Source organism: Cervus canadensis, chromosome 15, assembly GCF_019320065.1.
Source record: "Cervus canadensis isolate Bull #8, Minnesota chromosome 15, ASM1932006v1, whole genome shotgun sequence".
NCBI classification, from domain to species: domain Eukaryota; kingdom Metazoa; phylum Chordata; class Mammalia; order Artiodactyla; family Cervidae; genus Cervus; species Cervus canadensis.
In genome coordinates, this window is record NC_057400.1 from 61,121,158 (window position 1) to 61,140,744 (window position 19,587).

Here is a 19,587-nt window from a genome sequence, read left to right on the forward strand (position 1 = left end):
AAAGCAATAAATTCCAACCAAAACAAAAAGAACTTGCTAAAGTTAAAGCTGGCTAAAGATAGCCTAGAGCTCATCGCTGGATTATATACATAAAAACAGAGGAAGAAAAACATAGGGGTATGGTACCACTTCATAAAAATTGTAAACAGTAAAGTTTCCCAGCACTAAAGAGAAATGTCAACTATCTACCTCCTCTTCCAAGACCACTGAGAAAAGGGAAGAGAAGAGAGGGAAGGGGGTGAAGGATAGTTAATTAAGAAAAGTACAACTCATTAAAAATTCTTTTCTTAAAAACAGTACTGGAAAAAGTAATTTCATTTAAAAAATATAATTAAAACAAATTTATAATTAACTTTATTCTGGCAGAGATAATGGATATATATATTTGGAAAGCCTGGCTATCTCAATTCAGCAGGTCTGGGTTTGGAAGATGTTGCAAGCATAATGTTAAAATGCCACAGGGACTGTGTTAAAAACCAATGGCTGATGACAAGAGATTTAAGGGAAGCATAAAAAGACTATATGGAAAATCTATAAAAATAATTTTTCCTATACCAGTATGAATTTTATGTTACACTTTGGATTATTTTTGCTTTTACTCACATTGAGATGATCAGTTCCAGTCACAATTATTTGCTAAATTCAACCTCTACAATGTCTAATTAGAGAGACTGCCTGCTCTCTCTGAGGCCAATTCAATACTTGTCTCATCAGTCAATACACACTCAAATATATGCCCAACCTTGATAGTGTTCATGCATCTTGAACATAATATCATGTATCAGTGAATCACAGACAACACTGAGTTTTAAATGCACCATTATTTCATGTGCCATTAAGAAAAAAACTCTAATAATTAAACTGACACTATTTTCTAATCATATAAGACACACATAATTTCAGAAATACTAATATAGGGTAATTTTGTTTCAGAATCAATAAAACAAAATAGTATATATTTAAATAGTAAGATACAGTGATCATTTTTAAGTTCCTCTACTAGGCAACTTACAAACAATCCCATTTACCCTGATCCAAATGAGGGAGGTGACAGCCCACAATTTCACAACTGAGAAAACTAAGGCTCAGAGAGGTTAGGTAACTGGCCCAAAGTTACAGATATTAAACAGTGGAATCTGAATTCAGGTATGTCAAATTTAATATCCATGTTCTTAAACTCTGAAGAAATGGCTGTTGATCTTCAGCGTGCATCAGAATGATCTGGAGGACTTGCTGGGCTCCAACCCCACAGGTCTTAATTTAGGAGGTCTTAGGAAGGACCAAAAATTGTGCATTTTTAATTAAGATTCAAAGCAAGCCTGCCTCTGCTGATATGGATACCATACTTTAAAAACAATCACCCTAAAGTATTTAGCTGCACATTACTCTTGAAAAGCTAATGATGTCTCTTCTTGGAAGTATAGTTTATATAAATTTCTTTTCTCCCTCAATTGCATCCTGAAACAGAGTTTTCTATATATTTAAGGCCATGATGAATGATTATCTCTGACAAATGGCCCCAAAGCTGGAAAACTAATACTAGGAATTATAACTAAATGATCTGGAACAACCTCAGATTAATCAAGTGAAACAAATCAAGACTACTACTAAGAAAAAAAATGTTGGTTTTCTGTTCTAAAGTGTTGAATTCTTGGCATAATTCGTATTTTTTAAATTTCTTACTTCATTTGAAAAAAACACCTTCTAGGACTCTGAAGAACTACAGAAGAAATGATCTGTAAAATGCCAAAACAATTCTTCTAGCAGGACTGGAAGAAGAAATTGACTTGATGGGCACTACTCCAGACACCCCAAGAATTTTAGTAGGAATGCAGACTGGTTGTTTTCTTCTACAGAAAGTAATAAACATGTTTTATCATTAGCACACATGCTTAGTGTTGACTATGTCTCCGACATGATTTATTCACAACCATTAAATATAAAGGGGCTTCCCTGGTGGCTCAGCTGGTAAAGAATCTGCCTGCAATGTGGGAGCCCTGGGTTGCAAAGATCCCCTGGAGAAGGGAACGGCTACCCAGTTTAGTATTCTGGCCTGGAGAATTCCATGGACTGTATAGTCCATGGGATCGCAAAGACTCAAACACGACTGAGTGACTTCCACATTAAATATAAAGAAACTTTTCCTTTTATTTTATTGGCCCACAAACTTATTCTGAAACAAAAAGGTCCTCAGCTAAAACAGAAATTAAAATGGTCAATTAAGGTAACCTTTAAGATAAAAAGAAGATGGAGCCACATAATATTCATGTCAATTTAAATATAAAAAAACAGAAAATTAAAAGCTAAGAAGTTACAGAACTATCTTAAAAATATAATCCCCCAAAACAATGTATTCATTAATTTCAAAATGGATTAAATTGCTATATTGGCACCATTATGCTTTAACGTGCAGAGTGTGAGTTAACAATCTTTTCTGAGTATCAGAGTACTTACTGATATCAGTAAGTAATGCAAATATTCATACTTTGATTCACTATCTGAAATTTCTCCTATAAAAATGTTCAAACAAGTATGTAAACCTCATGAAATGCTGACTAAATGTAGAAAAATCTATATATATGTCTAAACTCTGCTTCTTCCAGAAATCCACTGAAGTGAGGAAAAAAATTTAAAAGGCATAAATCTACAATAACAAAGGAAACAATAGAGGAAACAAGACCTAATGAGACAGGCCAATGAATTTCTAGAAGATGAAAACTGGAGCAAAGAATAAGTAGAGGTGAGAAATTTGAGTAGTTAAGTTCTTTTAAGGGAGATAAAGTACAGAAGGCAAGTTAATGGAAGCCTTGGAACCTAGGCAGGGCTCAGAAATTGTAGGCAGTGGCACAGAAAGGAAGACTTGGGTTTGATAACAAGAGGGTTATTATATGCCTGTCTGGAGCATCTTCCACACCCAACTTCTCAAGTGATGCTGACAAGAGGATGCTACATTCAGGAACATCAGGTAAAGAAGGTAAAGGCAATATAAGCAGAATTCCTTTCCACTCCCACTTTGGGTAGGCTTTGTCTTGGGTTTTGATTATGGAGCTCCTTGCCCCACAAGACCACTAAGACTACAGCTGGATCTTACAAATCTTACTTCTGAATTAGCAAATGTCTTCACATCAAAAGTGGCTTCCAGGGGGACTTCCCTGGTGGTGCAGTGGTTAAGGATCCATGCTTCTACTTCAGGGGGCACAAGTTGGCTCCCTAGTTGGGGAACTAAGATCTAGAAATAAACACCTCACTGTCTTTATAGCTCTTCTTTCTTTATAAGATGTCTGTCTTCTTTCCTTTCTTGCTATCTCTTTATTTAGCTTCATTTTTTTAAAAAAGAGTTGTCCTTAAGGTAAGAACTGATCTAAATAATCTAGCCTACCCATACTGAAAGCAAAAATCTGCGTTATTTCTAATATAATTTTATAAACTCAGTATTCTAAGCAAAGTAATTTTATAGGACATTGAAAATGCAAAATAAAATTAGAATCAGCACTGATAAACAAGTACTAGGAGATTTATCTCAATAAAATACAACAGTGTAAAACAAACTGAACTTGTCTATATGAAACACCATTATATTATGACCATAACATTTCTTATGGAATAAAATATAAGGATACACACTAAAGTAGGCCTCAGTACACTGAGGCTGAGAAAACAAAGTTATGAGTAATACCTCCAGTTCTTAATAATACAAAAGTAGTTAAATTCATAGAAATCTACATTACAACTTGGGATTGTTAAGAATGATCTCTAAGAAAACCACTGTAAAGCACTGTGCGATTTCAGATAACTAAATCCTTAGGACTAGCTCTGTTTTGCAGAAATCTAAATGATAATGGGCACAATGCTAGAAATGTAAAGCTTTCATATTTATCGTTGACCACATTAAGAAGCCTTCTGAAAAATGCTCAACTAAATCATGATTTAGTGCTGAGAAGCACAAAATAAAAATATAAAGCTCCTAAACAGCAAAACATAACCATGTGGTTTTTCTAAAAGTCTTACAACTAATAAAATATGCAAGGTTTTATGAAGGTAAACTGAAACCTCATGTCAAGTAAGGAAAATCACAAATAAGATTACTAAAATCAAAAGTTTTAAAGAAAAAAAGTTTTAGTATTATAAAACATCCTGATTTTGGGGTATATTACATTTAATGAGAAACCCAAGTTAACTCACACTGATATATCTCCAAAGATAATAAATCTAAACTCTTAGCCAAAAAGTTTCTTTTGACTAGCTTTTAAACTCAGGTTTAATACTATTAAATGTCTGAAAAAGAACCCAGCCAAGAAATAACACTCGAGTCAGAAAACCCATAGTATTAAAAAAGAAGTCAACATTATTTATATTACATCAACTTTAAATTTTAATATCTAAGAAAATACAGTCACTCCAAGACATAAAAGAAAAATGTTAAAACATCAACTTTCACCATTTATTTTAAGAATAAGAATATACTTGATAACATTAAGGACATAGCTAAGACAGTTAAGTTAATAAAAGGATTACTAAGAGACTATGAGAAAACTCTGAACTAAAAAAAGATCCAAAAATAATGAATAACAGAGCCATCACAAGCAAGGAAATCGAAACTGTAATCAGAAATCTTCCAGCAAACAAAAGCCCAGGACCAGATGGCTTCACAGCTGAATTCTACCAAAAATTTAGAGAAGAGCTAACACCTATCTTACTCAAACTCTTCCAGAAAATTGCAGAAGAAAGTAAACTTCCAAACTCATTCTATGAGGCCACCATCACCCTAATTCCAAAACCAGACAAAGATGCCACAAAAAAGAAAACTACAGGCCAATATCACTGATGAACATAGATGCAAAAATCCTTAACAAAATTCTAGCAAACAGAATCCAACAACATATTAAAAAAATCATACACCATGACCAAGTGGGCTTTATCCCAGGAATGCAAGGATTCTTTAATATCCACAAATCAATCAATGTAATACACCACATTAACAAATTGAAAGATAAAAACCATATGATTATCTCAATAGATGCAGAGAAAGCCTTTGACAAAATTCAACACTCATTTATGATTAAAACTCTCCAAAAAGCAGGAATAGAAGGAACATACCTCAACATAATAACAGCTATATATGACAAACCCACAGCAAGCATCACCCTCAATGGTGAAAAATTGAAAGCATTTCCCCTGAAATCAGGAACAAGACAAGGGTGCCCACTCTCACCACTACTATTCAACATAGTGTTGGAAGTTTTGGCCACAGCAATCAGAGCAGAAAAAGAAGTAAAAGGAATCCAGATAGGAAAAGAAGAAGTGAAACTCTCACTGTTTGCAGATGACATGATCCTCTACATAGAAAACCCTAAAGACTCTACCAGAAAATTACTAGAGCTAATCAATGAATATAGTAAAGTTGCAGGATATAAAATTAACACACAGAAATCCCTTGCATTCCTATACACTAACAATGAGAAAACAGAAAGAGAAATTAAGGAAACAATACCATTCACCACTGCAACAAAAAGAATAAAATACTTAGGAGTATATCTACCTAAAGAAACAAAAGACCTATACATAGAAAACTATAAAACACTGATGAAAGAAATCAAAGAGGACACAAACAGATGGAGAAACATACCGTGTTCATGGATTGGAAGAATCAATATTGTCAAAATGGCTATTCTACCCAAAGCAATCTATAGATTCAATGCAATCCCTATCAAGTTACCAACGGTATTTTTCACAGAACTAGAACAAATAATTTCACAATTTCTATGGAAGTACAAAAAACCTCGAATAGCCAAAGTAATCTTGAGAAAGAAAAATGGAACTGGAGGAAATCAACCTGCCTGACTTCAGACTCTACTACAAAGCCACAGTCATCAAGACAGTATGGTACTGGCACAAAGACAGAAATATAGATCAATGGAACAGAATAGAAAGCCCAGAGATAAATCCACGAACCTATGGACACCTTATCTTTGACAAAGGAGGCAAGGATATACAATGGAAAAAAGACAACCTCTTTAACAAGTGGTGCTGGGAAAACTGGTCAACCACTTGTTAAAGAATGAAACTAGAACACTTTCTAACACCATACACAAAAATAAACTCAAAATGGATTAAAGATCTAAATGTAAGACCAGAAACTATAAAACTCCTAGAGGAGAACATAGGCAAAACACTCTCTGACATAAATCACAGCAAGATCCTCTATGACCCACCTCCCAGAATATTGGAAATAAAAGCAAAACTAAACAAATGGGACCTAATGAAACTTAAAAGCTTTTGCACAAGAAAGGAAACTATAAGTAAGGTGAAAAGACAGCCCTCAGATTGGGAGAAAATAATAGCAAATGAAGAAACAGACAAAGGATTAATCTCAAAAATATACAAGCAACTCCTGCAGCTCAATTCCAGAAAAATAAATGACCCAATCAAAAAATGGGCCAAAGAACTAAACAGACATTTCTGCAAAGAAGACATACAGATGGCTAACAAACACATGAAAAGATGCTCAACATCACTCAGCATCAGAGAAATGCAAATCAAAACCACAATGAGGTACCATTACACGCCAGTCAGGATGGCTGCTATCCAAAAGTCTCCAAGCAATAAATGCTGGAGAGGGTGTGGAGGAAAGGGAACCCTCTTACACTGTTGGTGGGAATGCAAACTAGTACAGCTACTATGGAAAACAGTGTGGAGATTTCTGAAAAAACTGGGAATAGAACTGCCATGTGACCCTGCAATACCACCTCTGGGCATACACACTGAGGAAACCAGATCTGAAAGAGACACGTGCACCCCAATGTTCATCGCAGCACTGTTTGTAATAGCCAGGACATGGAAGCAACCTAGATGCCCATCAGCAGATGAATGGATAAGGAAGCTGTGGTACATATACACCACGGAATATTACTCAGCCGTTAAAAAGAATTCATTTGAATCAGTTCTAATGAGATGGATGAAACTGGAGCCCATTATACAGAGTGAAGTAAGCCAGAAAGATAAAGAACATTACAGCATACTAACACATATATATGGAATTTAGAAAGATGGTAATGATAACCCTATATGCAAAACAGAAAAAGAGACACAGATGTACAGAACAGACTTTTGGACTCTGTGGGAGAAGGCGAGGGTGGGATGTTTCGAGAGAACAGCATGTATATTATCTATAGTGAAACAGATCACCAGCCCAGGTGGGATGCATGAGACAAGTGCTCAGGCCTGGTGCACTGGGAAGACCCAGAGGAATCAGGTGGAGAGGGAGGTGGGAGGGGGGATAGGGATGGGGAATACATGTAACTCCATGGCTGATTCATGTCAATGTATGACAAAACCCATTGCAATGCTGTGAAGTAATTAGCCTCCACCTAATAAAAATAAATGAAAAAAAAAATGAACAATAACAAGAAAAATTATGAAAATAATAAAGGTCTAAAAAACAATATCATACAAAATATAAGATGTGGAAAACCAAATAAACGAATGGGACCTAATTAAACTTAAAAGCTTTTGCAGAGCAAAGGAAACTATTAATAAACAAGATTAAAACACAACCCTCAAAATGGGAGGAAATGGGAGAAAAAACCCTGCAAATGAAATAAGTGACAAAAGATTAATCTCCAAAATATATAAGCAGCTCATACAGCTCAATATCAGAAATACAAACAGCCCAATCAAAAAATGGGCAGAAGACCTTAACAGACTTTTCTCTAAGGAAGACATACAGATGGCCAATAAACCATCTGTATGTCTGTACGTACTGTGATGAAAAGATGCTTAACATTACTCATTATTAGTGAACACAAATCAAAACTACAATGAGGTATCACCTCACACCAGTCAGAATAGCCACCATCAAAAAATCTACAAATAATAAATGCTGGAGAGGATGTGGAGAAAAGGAAACCCTCCTACACAGTTGGTGGGAATGTTAAACTGATACAGCTATTATGGAGAATGGTATGGAGATTCCTTAAAAAAAAAAAAAAGGAGTAAATCTACTATATGACCCAGCAATCCCACCACTGGGCACATACCCTGAGAAAATCACAATTATAAAAGACACATGTACTCCAATGTTCACTGCAGCACTATTTACACAACAGCCAGGACATAGAAGCAACCTAGATGTCCATCAACAGATGAATAGATAACAAGGCAGTACATATATACAATGGAATATTACTCAGCCATAAGAAAGAATGCATTTGAGTCATATCTAGTGAGCCAGATGAACCTAGCATCTATTATACAGAGTAAAGTCATAAAGAGAAAAATAAATACTGTATATTAATGCACAAATAGGGAATCTAGAAAAGTGATTTTGATGAACCTATTTGCAGGTAAGGAATGGAGACTCAGATGTAGAGAAGGGACTTGTGGATACAGTGAAAGAAGGAGAGAGTAGGATGAATGGAGAAAGTAGCGACATATATACACTATCATGTACTAAACAGATAGCTGGTGAGAAGTTGCTAAGACCACAGGGAGTCCAGCCTGGCGCTTTGTGATGACCTAGAGGATGGGATGGCAGGAGAAGAGGAAGGCTTAAAAGAGGGGGTGTATGTATAATTAAGTCTGATTTGTATCATTGTACTGCAGAAACCAACACAACATTATAAAGCAATTTTCCTTCAAAAAAAAAAAAGTCAATCTGAAAGGCCAACATGCATTTGTTATGGCTTCCCTGGTAGCTCAGCTGGTAAAGAATCTGCCTGGAATGCAGGAGACCCCAGTTTGATTCCTGGGTCAGGAAGATCCCCTGGAGAAGGGATAAGCTACCCACTCCAGTATTCCTGGGCTTTCCTGGTGGCTCAGATGGTCCCCTGCAAAGCGGGGGCCTGGGTTTGATCCTTGGGTCGGGAAGATCCCCTGGAGAAGGGAACAGCTACCCACTCCAGTATTCTTGCCTAGAGAATCCCATGGACAGAGGAGCCTGGTGGGCTACAGTCCATGGGGTCGCAAAGAGTTGGACACCACTGAGTGACTTTCACTTCACTTAACTTCATACATTTGTTAAAACCCACAAGATGCACAAACCAAGAAAGAACCCTATGTAAATTAGGGACTTCAGGTGTTAATAGTATGTCAATGTAGGTTCACTGATTATGATGATATGTACCCACTCTGATAGAGGATGTTGATAATGGGGAAGGTTATGCACATGTGAAGCAGGGCATGTATGGAAAATCTCTGCACCTTCTGTTCAATTTTGCTGTGAAATAGAAATGTTCTAAAAATAAAGTCTATCTTAAAAAAAGGTCCATCTAGTCAAAGCTATGGTTTTTCCAGTAGTCATGTATGGATGTGAGAGTTGGACCATAAAGAAGGCTGAGCACCAAAGAATTGATAATTTCAAACTGTGGTGTTAGAGAAGACTCGAGAGTCCCATGGACTATAAGGAGATCAAACAGTCAATCCTAAAGGAAATCACCCTGAATATACACTGGAAGGACGGGTGCTGAAGCTGAAGCTCCAAACTTTGGCCACCTGATGTGAAGAGTCGACTCATTGGAAAAGACCCTGATGCTGGGAAAGACTGAAGGCAGGAGAAGAAGGGGATGACAGAGGATGAGATGTTGAGATGGCATCACTGACTCAATGGACATGAGTTTGAGTAAACTCTGGGAGATAGTGAAGGACAGTGAAGCCTGGCATGCTGCAGTTCATGGGGTCGCAAAGAGACAGACAAAATTTAGTGACTTAACAACAACCTTGTTTAAAAAAAAAAAAAAAGATGTGGAAGCCATGGTTCAAGTTAGTGTAAGAAAATAAAAGAGGGGAGTGAAGGGGAGGGGGTAGGAGGAAGGAGGAAGAAGGGTTAAAAGAAAAGGAAAAAAAAAGTACCTGATTCCAAGTTGAAAACAGCATGGTATAGCTACATAAAGTGCTGACGCTATGTTAAATTGTATTATATAATAAGTACTGTGTCCAGGGCAAGTAAGTGCACTCTCACTAATCAGATCTCTGCTGCTGCTGCTGCTGCTAAGATCTCTAGCTGATGTTTATTCTCAGGTGTGGGCACTATTCTCTATAAGCAACACCAACAAGAGAATTTGTGACAGAAGAGAGTGAGACTACATATGAATATATTTCACCTAGGGAAGAGAAAGGCAATATATTAAAAATTGCTTTAAATATGTGAAGGGTCATCTTATTACAGGCAGTCTCTACTTCTTGAGGTAACAGTAAGGGCCAATCAAACATTACTATTTAGATATGAAAGTGAAAGTGAAGTCGCTCAGTCATGTCCGACTCTTTGCAACCCCATAGACAGTAGCCTACCAGGCTCCTCCATCCATGGGATTTTCCAGGCAAGAATTCTGCAGTGGGTTGCCATTTCCTTCTCCAGGGATCTTCCCGACCCAGGGATCGAACCCAGGTCTCCCTCATTGTAGGCAGACACTTTACCCCCTGGGCCACCAGGGAAGTTTAGATATAAACATAAGTAAGAAATATACAGTAATTGATGAGACTGCCTCATTTTCAAGAAGATCAACTCATCCACCTAGAAAAATGTATGTTTCTGCATTAGCTAAGGGTAGGTTAGGTGACTGCTAAGATCTCTTTCATGTTCTGAGACAGTGTAGCACAGTACTAGTATAAGCTCTGGAGTCAGGGCAACTGTACATATAGACTCAAATTTACTTAGTTATTATTAAGCATGTCAGCCTGGACAAGTTACTTAATCTTTGTTGGTTTTACTTTTCTAATATGTAAAACAGGGACAATACCAGTTTTAAGGATTTAAAGGAGTTAATAAAATACATTTTAAGAGCTTAGAAAAGTCCTAGAATAAAGTAAAAATTCAGGAAAGCTACCTGTTTTTATTTTTGAACCCAACAAAATTTACCAAGCACCTCTATCTGCTGGACATCAATTTAACACCAAGGTTTTTTTTTTTTTTTTTAACACCAAGGTTTTAAGAGAGTTTATAATTAAGTTTTTATTCTAGTTAAAGTGACATGAGATGCATGACATGAAAGGTCACAAATAACATACAAATAAAGCTGGATAAAAAGAACTGAAAGTAATGGTTGCTATTTTTAAAAGTGTGGTCAAGAAAGGATATTCTGATAACTGAAAAATATATGAATGTTACCAGAAAAAAAGCTAAGACAGTATCTCAGTGAACAGTACTTTGAGATGACACAACAGCAAGTAGGCCAGTGGGATGGAAGAGTAAAAAATGTGAGAGAAAGTGGAAGGCCAGATCCTCCTGGAACCTTACAATACTGTTAAGGACATCAGATGCCTTAAACTCTCACAGATATGTATAGGCTAATTTTTATTATCACATCATAATGCTTAACCTGCCACATTAAATGACAGAGAAGCAATAAAAATACTAACAGTTCTAGAAGTATCTGCTTTATCCAGTCTTCAAACAAACAACAGTTAGCAAAAGCTAAATAACTGGACCATAATTCTTTTAATTATCTCATACTGAAAGGAACACAGGAAAGTAAATTGGGATGACAAATTTGCTACCAGAGAACAGGAGGATAGAAAAGAGATCATGAATTTACAGAGGAATTAGTCTAATAAGTAAGAATTATATTGCTTGTAAAGCAAACAAAGCACCAAAACTAGAATTGCAATGTTTGTGTATTTAAAACTATGTAAAGTATAATATCTGTGCATTTAAAATCCACATTATAAAGTATCTAAAGGCTGATTTCTAACCAAGAATTGCAGATCTTTCTTTTAAAGAAGAAGTGAGAGGTTAATGACATGATGAATACTAAAATATTTACTCAGCTCTTATTGTATGTCAGGGACTATGCTGAGTACCTAAGCAGCTGAAACATATCACCTAAAGTGATTCTCAACCCGAAGTCAAAGCTCTTAAGTGACAGGACCAAAATCCATGATAGCCTGACTTGAAAGATTGAGTTCTTAACCACTGGGTAATACCGCCTCTCCTTTTAGTTACACTGAGATTTGCTCTCTATTCACTCAGCAAAATATTAATCTTGCAGGAATTGACTTCACCTGTCTATTTGCTCGATTTTCAGTAAATCAAATTACCACATTTAGACTTCTCAAGTGCTACACCTGAAATGCATGCTACTTATTAATGTTATATACCATATTCTTAAGTAATCTAAGATGGAAGGTACAAGTAACCACCAAAAAATTTTCACAAAGAAAAAGTCGTATTTTTAAACATGTCTTTCCTATTTTGTTTGTAAATTCAAAAATTTTGGTGGCATAAATTTAAATTCTTTCAAAAACTAGATAGCTGTTATATACAGACTCATTCAGTATAAATCACTTTAGCCCTGAGATCTTTCTACAAGGCTTCTAGAGTTACTCAAAACGTTGCTTCAGCTCTTTCACATCTTTATTAAAATGCTAAGCACATTTTTCATCCAGTTTAAAAGGCACAAGATAATTTAAAAGAATGCCTAAGGAAAAAAAAAAACAAACAGTGGGAGGTGGGAGGGAAGTTCAAGAGGGAGGGGACAAAGGTATACCCATGTCTGATTCATGTTGATGTGTGGCAGAAACCAACACAATATTGTAGAGCAATTATCCTCCAATTAAAAATAAATAAATTTTTAAAAAGAAAAAAAAAATAAACCTAACAAGTTTGTATTGTAATCTGTGGAAAGTAATACATTCAAACCACAAATTTAAACAGATGACTGGCTGGAACTTTGAACATGGTCATTGGAAGAAAAGCATCACAATACAACAGAATGAAGATGACTAAAAGTCAAGAAATTTGAGTTTCAGTCTCCTTTAGCTAGTCAATTCACCTCTCTAGGCTTTCTGCTTTATCATTTGTAAAAGAGAAGCAAATGAAGATGCTACTTGCTAGTAGCAAGTAAGAACTAGCAAGAAAGAACTTGCTAGCTCTGTAATTTTGTATAATTTATAAATTTCATATAAATTCATATAGTTTATATGAATTTATAAATTTCATATAAACTCATATAATTTCATTTCATGACAACTTTATGTCAGGTTGAAATAACACTCTAGGCTTGTTTGTTCACATTTTTGAAATATTTTAAAGCTCAAAATCAATAAAAACTTATTACCTTAAGTTCAGCAACTTGTGATGAAATATGCCACATAAGGCTTTCACTTAGGAACTTCATACCATATGGGCCAAGCAGCTCTGATAATGACCTCATTTCTGAAAGGAAATGGAATTAATTTTATACTTTGACAAAAAAAATTTAAGAAGCAAATTATTAATTGAAAACTCTAAGAAAAAGTCTCTAGAATAAGAAAGAACATAAAGGCCTACATAAGTCTAAAATTAATGTTTGATTATTCACATAATTGAATGAAAATCATCATAATAGAATAAAAAACCAAAAGAATCAAGGTTTCTTCATTCTCTAAAATATGCCAGAGTATTAGTCACCTGATATGTCAGAATATTCCTCTGCATTAAATGTTAATTCATTTTCCGTAGGTAAATTCACAAATGCTTTCATTGCAGGGAAATAAGCTATATGACCATTGCTGACTTGTCTTAACAAAGTTTCCAAATACCTAAGGAGAAGAGTAAATTTGCAACTGGAGAAATTAATTTAAAATTTACTAAGGTATACATTTCTGAATATAATTTTAAAATTGACTAATAACACGAACAAGCATTAATCCATTTTAAAAACTTTTGTAAGTCATTCATTACAAAGAAATTTTTTATCATTCCAAATTTCTAAATATGTTTCTTACCAATTTGTGTACAGACTTGTAATGGTTGGTTCTCCATGACTGTCTAAATGTTGTGTTTGTTGAAGAAGAACATTATTAAATACTCTTGTAATATCAATTTGCACATAGTTTTCTATTGACTGGAGCACAGTCATGTATGCTCTTACACTTGTTAGAAGTTCTGATGGTTTTGCAATTTCCTGTGTGGCTTGATTATACATAGTCATTCCAACAATTGACCTGGAGTGGGGATGGTAGAAAAAATTAAAAAGCTCTAATTTTTGTATTTCTGTAAATAGGCCATTCAATCTACAATTCATGATATTACTACTATCATTATCTTCCAAAGCAACAACTTTAAAAAAAAGAACATACTTAGATATACAGGAATGAAATGGGGATGCAAGTGATTAAAAAAATACTAAGGGCATCAGCAATAAAAATGATTTAAGAATAAAGAGGGTTTTAAAAATTCCTTTAACATGATATGTTGTCTCCAGCAAGTAAATGGACTATTCAAGTCTATAGCTTGAATTCCTTTAGCACTGTTACGCACCAGTAGTTTTTTAGGCCTTATATATATTACCTACAGTCTTCATATTTAATAACCCTACTGTGCCGTTATCACCATCATTTCATAGAGGAAAGAACAAATCTAAGGTACAGAACTCAAGTAAACTGATTAAGGTCACTCTGGAAGTGCATGCATGCGTGCATGCTAAGTCACTTCAGTTGTGTCTGCCTCTTTGCGACCCTATGGACAATGGCCCGCCAGGCTCCTCTGTCCATGGGATTCTCCAGGCAAGAATACTGGAAGTGGGTTGCCATGCTCTCCTCCAGGGGACCTTCCTGACCCCAGGGTTCAAACCTGTGTTTCCTGTGGTTCTTTCATCACAGGTGGATTCTTTACTGCTGAGCTACCAGGGAAACCCAAAAATTCCCTAATCATTAGATTTATAAAGATCTTAGACTTGTATCTGTAAGGATAAATTCATAAAGACAACGAACCCCATCACCAGTAACAGTCCCAGAAGAACAACTCAAGATGAAAACTGCTTGTACTTGTACGAAACTGTCCTTGTACACGGCCACCAAGTCTTTATGATTGTGTGCAAGTAATCAGCAAAAATCAATCAACTAATACTCACAAGCTATCTGTCCTGGCATAAAAATACTTCCCAGGTAAACAAGTAAACAGCCTTGCCTTAAACCTGATCACTAAGTAGATGTTTGATAAAAAGAACATCTGCTTCTCCGTGGATTAACGGACCGGACTGTTTACAGAAGGAAAACAAGGGAGCTGTACACTGAACCCTACCTTCCACACAACACTGCACCAATCCACCAAGTTGTGAGTGACAAGTATCACAAGGCGTAACGTCCTATGGTCTAAATACTGAAGCAGTTTCGGCTTCACTGTCAGGATGCCTTAGAGCAAGAGACTCTTTGCTCAACACCAGACTCTTCGCAACTGATGACTTGACACTCAATTTACTGCAATTTACATATTCTACTTTCTTCTATAGTTGCTGCAGCTCTAAGCTTTATACAGTTTTATTATTACTCACATTTCTTAACACAATGTTACACACAAGGCACAAATATTTGTTAGCGACCACAACCTTTAGCCAAACCTTCTGAAAATCCTTTGGCAAAATTTCTTTCATAAATTGCTCAAAGGCCTTTAAGAAAAATGTATTGAATCAATCAATATTTTCTTTAATAAATAAATGTGTAACTTTAGAAAAAGGCTGAAGCAACATTTACAAAATTTCTGATTTGTTATATATAATATCATTTCAAGAAACATAACTTATAAGACTAATTAGAAATGAGTGCCTCAAGGGTCTAGAATTCTATCGGCATAACAGCATACTTTGGAGTTCACAAGACTTTAGGGTTCATCCAACCCTGAGGTTTTCACACATTTGACTGTGACCCACTATAAGATATGTATCTAATATCACCAACTCAGTACACACAAATATATGCATAACTGAAAAGTTCCATGAAACAATATTTCTACTTACTACGTGCAATGCACTGAGTTTTTCCCCCTATTTCTTCTTCCTTCTTTCCTTTCCTTTCTCTCTTTCCTTTCTTTGAATGTTCACTACAACTTTCTAAACTGATTCCATGATCCTACGGGGCTGCCACCTGCCAGCTGAAGCACACCAATTTGCTCCAATCGTCTCCTTTCTCTTAGACAGCACATTAAAAAGCAGAGACATTACTCTGCCAACAAAGGTCTGCCTAGTCAAAGATATGGTTTTTCCAGTAGTCATGTACGGATGTGAGTGCTGGACCATAAAGAGGCTGAAAGTAAAAGTCGCTCAGTCATGTCCTACTGCACCCCATAGACTATACAGTCCATGGAATTCTCCAGGCCAGAATACTGGAGTTAGTAGCAGTTCCCTTCTTCAGGGGATCTTCCCAACCCAGGGATCGAACCCACATCTCCCACACTGCAGGTGGATTCTTTACCAGCTGAGCCACAAGGGAAGCAAAGAAGGCTGAGCGCCAAAGAATTGATGTTTTTGAACTGCAGTGCTGGAGAAGACTCTTCAGAGTCCTTGGACTGCAAGGAGATCAAAACCAGTCAATTCTAAAGGAAATCAACCCTGAATATCCACTGGAAGGACTGATGCTAGAGCTGAAGCTCAAGAAGCTCTAATACTTTGGCCACCTAATGCGAAGAGCTGACTCATTAGAAGAGACCCTGACGCTTGGAAAGAGTGAAGGCAGGAGGAGAAGGGGACAACAGAGGATGAGATGGTTGGATGACATCACCGTCTCGATGGACGGGAGTTTGAGCTCAGGGAGTTGGTGATGGACAGGGAAGCCTGGTGTGCTACACTCCATGGGGTTGCAAAGAGTTGGACACGACTGAGTGACTGAACTGAACTGTCCTTTTTCTTATAAGGAAGTTAAGGCTCACAGAGATTAACTAGCCTCTCCGGTATTACAGTGAGTTAACAAGTGTGAGGTAAGACTGGGTAATTTAAGTAATTCCCAGTTCACCATTCTTCATACTTCCCAGTTATTTTTCTATACTACAATTTTACTAATTTATATACCATTTCTACTAATGCTTTCCCTCATAAAAGTAAAGACTGCATAGATATGAAGAATAAATATAACAAACTCATTAACTTAATCAACAAACAAAAACGGCTTATATTCTTTCTTACTTAGTAAAGCGGATTTCCAGATGAGAAGTCAAATATTCTCGTGGGGTAAAAGTATGTTCCCAAACCACCATGTTTGGTACATAATTTATAGAGAAACACAACTCGGAAAGTGCAGTGTGCAACTTATCAAGGCTGAAAAAATATTAATAAACAGTAAAGAAAAAATTTAACATTTCATAATAGCAATATGAAATTAATTTCATAAGTATATCAGAATAGTAATGGCAAAATTCAACTCTTCCTCTCTCTTAAACTGACATGTTCAATATATAATATATAACAAGATGCCAAAATAGTGTCAGACATCTAATTTCAAATAAACTGAAAATTACAGATTGCTTATAGTATACCCCCTCCAAATTTTTAGACAGGTTCTTGGCCTTCAATATTCAACATATAAAAACAAATGACATCTATTACATGTACTTTCTTCAAAAATCCAAAGTAAGTACTTTTGGATTAAATAAGCACTAACTGGCTAATCAAGTTCACAAATGTCAAAAAACATTAACAACTGGGAAATGAAGAATTTACAATTACTAGCATTTCCTCAGTACTAATGCCATACAAAAAATGGGAAAAACAACAACAACAACAACTCTTCTACCTATAACAAAAAGATACAGTAATAGCGGATGACTTACTTGGTCACGACCAGCCTGTTTTTCCTCATGCTTTCAACTCCTGGTTTTTCCCTTTCAGGTTCCCCCTTCTTACCAGTCTGTTTTTTTGACTTCTTATTCACTGCTTGACTGATGGTTTTGGCACAATGCTTGGGCAACAACTAAATTTATAAATAAATGAAATCATACATAACAATTACTCTGAAAACACTGACTACTGAAGCAAACCTCAGCTAAACCCAGACTATGCAGCAAATATGCTATCACTAAGAACAGAGGTGATAAGTGAGATGTAGCGTTTACCTAGCCAGCTTGGAGAGCCCACTCAGCTTGGAAAACACAGAAACAGGTAAATCTCGTGTGAAGAGACATTTCATAGAGGTAGTTACAGCAAAGCTACAGTTCAAGGACAAATTAAAAAATACCAGGCAAGTGAGGAATAAGAAAGAATATTTTACTGAAAGGAAAATGGCCTATGAAGACCAAAACTATGATAGAACACAATGTGCTCGAATCTAATTAGAAGGACTCAGCAGTGGAGCATAAAATGCGGGGGAGAGATGTTCGAGCTACCTTGGGAAGGGATTTGAATGCCAAGCTAGAGGTTGGATTTTAAACCATAACCCTAAAGACAGTGGCAATTTCTTAAAGACCTAACAACAGAGCTTCATAATAAGAGGTAATGAGATTTACTGAGAGTTTGAGGATAAAATTAAAAATGGAAAAAAAAAAAAACTAGCTAAGAGATGATTTTCTTGCCTTCAACACTATTTTCCTATCTGTAAGGAAACATTTAAATTATTACCTGGTCACTAAGAGTACACTGTTCTGTGCAAATATCAGTGATGAGATTTCGAGCTTGTTTGGCCATTTCATCAAGGAACATATTACATAAGGAAAGACTGCGATCTCCAATATGATGTCTCTGTTAAAGAAAAATATTAACAAAAACAGTAAAAATTATAACAAAGTAATTTGAATTAACAAATCTAGACAAACCTAGAAAGCATATTAAAAAGCAGAGACATTACTTTGCCGACAAATGTCCATCTAGTCAAAGCTATGGTTTTTTCCAGCAGTCACGTATGGATATGAGAGTTGGACCATAAAAAAAGCTGAGCGCCGAAGAATTGATGCTTTTGAACTGTGGTGTTGGAAAACACTCTTGGGAGTCCAGTCAATCCTAAAGGAAATAAGTCCTGAATATTCATTGGAAGGACTGATGCTGAAGCTCCAATATTTTGGCCACCTGATGCAAAGAACTGACTCATTGGAAAAGACCCTGATGCTGGGCAAGAGTGAAGGCAGGAGGAGAAGGGGACGACAGAGGATGAGATGGTTGGATGGCATCATGGACTCGATGGACATGAGTTTGAGTAGGCTCCAGGAGTTGGTGATGGATAGGGAAGCCTGGCGTGCTGCAGTCCATGGGGTCACAAAGAACTGGACACGACTGAGCGATTGAACTAATTTGAATTAAAAGAGTTTTTAAATAAACATAGAAAATAGGTTCAAGTCTATCCTGTATAAGGAGTGAAGATGGGAGATGTTATGGATCTCTTTTATCTCTTATAAAAACTAACCTACCATATCGTATTTGCACACATTTGACACAAAGTAAGTACTTGGTGACTATACAAGTATGACTGGAAGGAATCTGAAAGGACCACTATTTTCCTTAACATGAAAAATGTTCAAATTCCACAATGTCCTGTATCCGGTTCTTAAATACTAAAATATCAAACATATGATATGAAAGAACAGATTTAGAGTAACATTTGCTGATCTCACTTGATTATATACGTGTGTGTGTGTGTATATATATCTTAGCAAAGAATTTTGTAGTGTATAAACAGAAAACAAGTGTTCAAATATTTAAATAATATCATTAAAAATCGAGTCAGTAAAACAAATTCACAAGTCATTCAATTCTCTAAAATCAAACTCCATATCCCAGAAGAGAAAAAAAGCTGACTATGCATGCATTTTCTGAACTCCATAGGGGAAAAAAGAACATCATCCCTAACTCTTAGGAGGTTATGTATGTACATGTAGACACGCGCGCTGTGCTGTGTTGAGTGCTGTCGTGTCCGGCC

At 36.1% G+C, this 19,587-nt stretch overlaps 1 protein-coding gene across 3 annotated transcripts in view; it reads right to left on the reverse strand.

The window, feature by feature from the left end:
• Positions 1 to 19,587, reverse strand: part of NCKAP1 (NCK associated protein 1) — a 116,290-nt gene that overhangs the window by 17,799 nt on the left and 78,904 nt on the right. For all 3 annotated transcript variants that reach the window (XM_043487470.1, XM_043487468.1, XM_043487469.1), the window contains 6 exons: positions 18,297 to 18,416; positions 17,513 to 17,652; positions 16,869 to 17,000; positions 13,699 to 13,917; positions 13,382 to 13,512; positions 13,050 to 13,147 (listed from right to left, as the gene is read on the reverse strand). In XM_043487470.1, the coding sequence (XP_043343405.1) occupies positions 13,050 to 13,147; positions 13,382 to 13,512; positions 13,699 to 13,917; positions 16,869 to 17,000; positions 17,513 to 17,652; positions 18,297 to 18,416 (840 nt within the window). The remainder of the gene's footprint in view (positions 1 to 13,049; positions 13,148 to 13,381; positions 13,513 to 13,698; positions 13,918 to 16,868; positions 17,001 to 17,512; positions 17,653 to 18,296; positions 18,417 to 19,587) is intronic.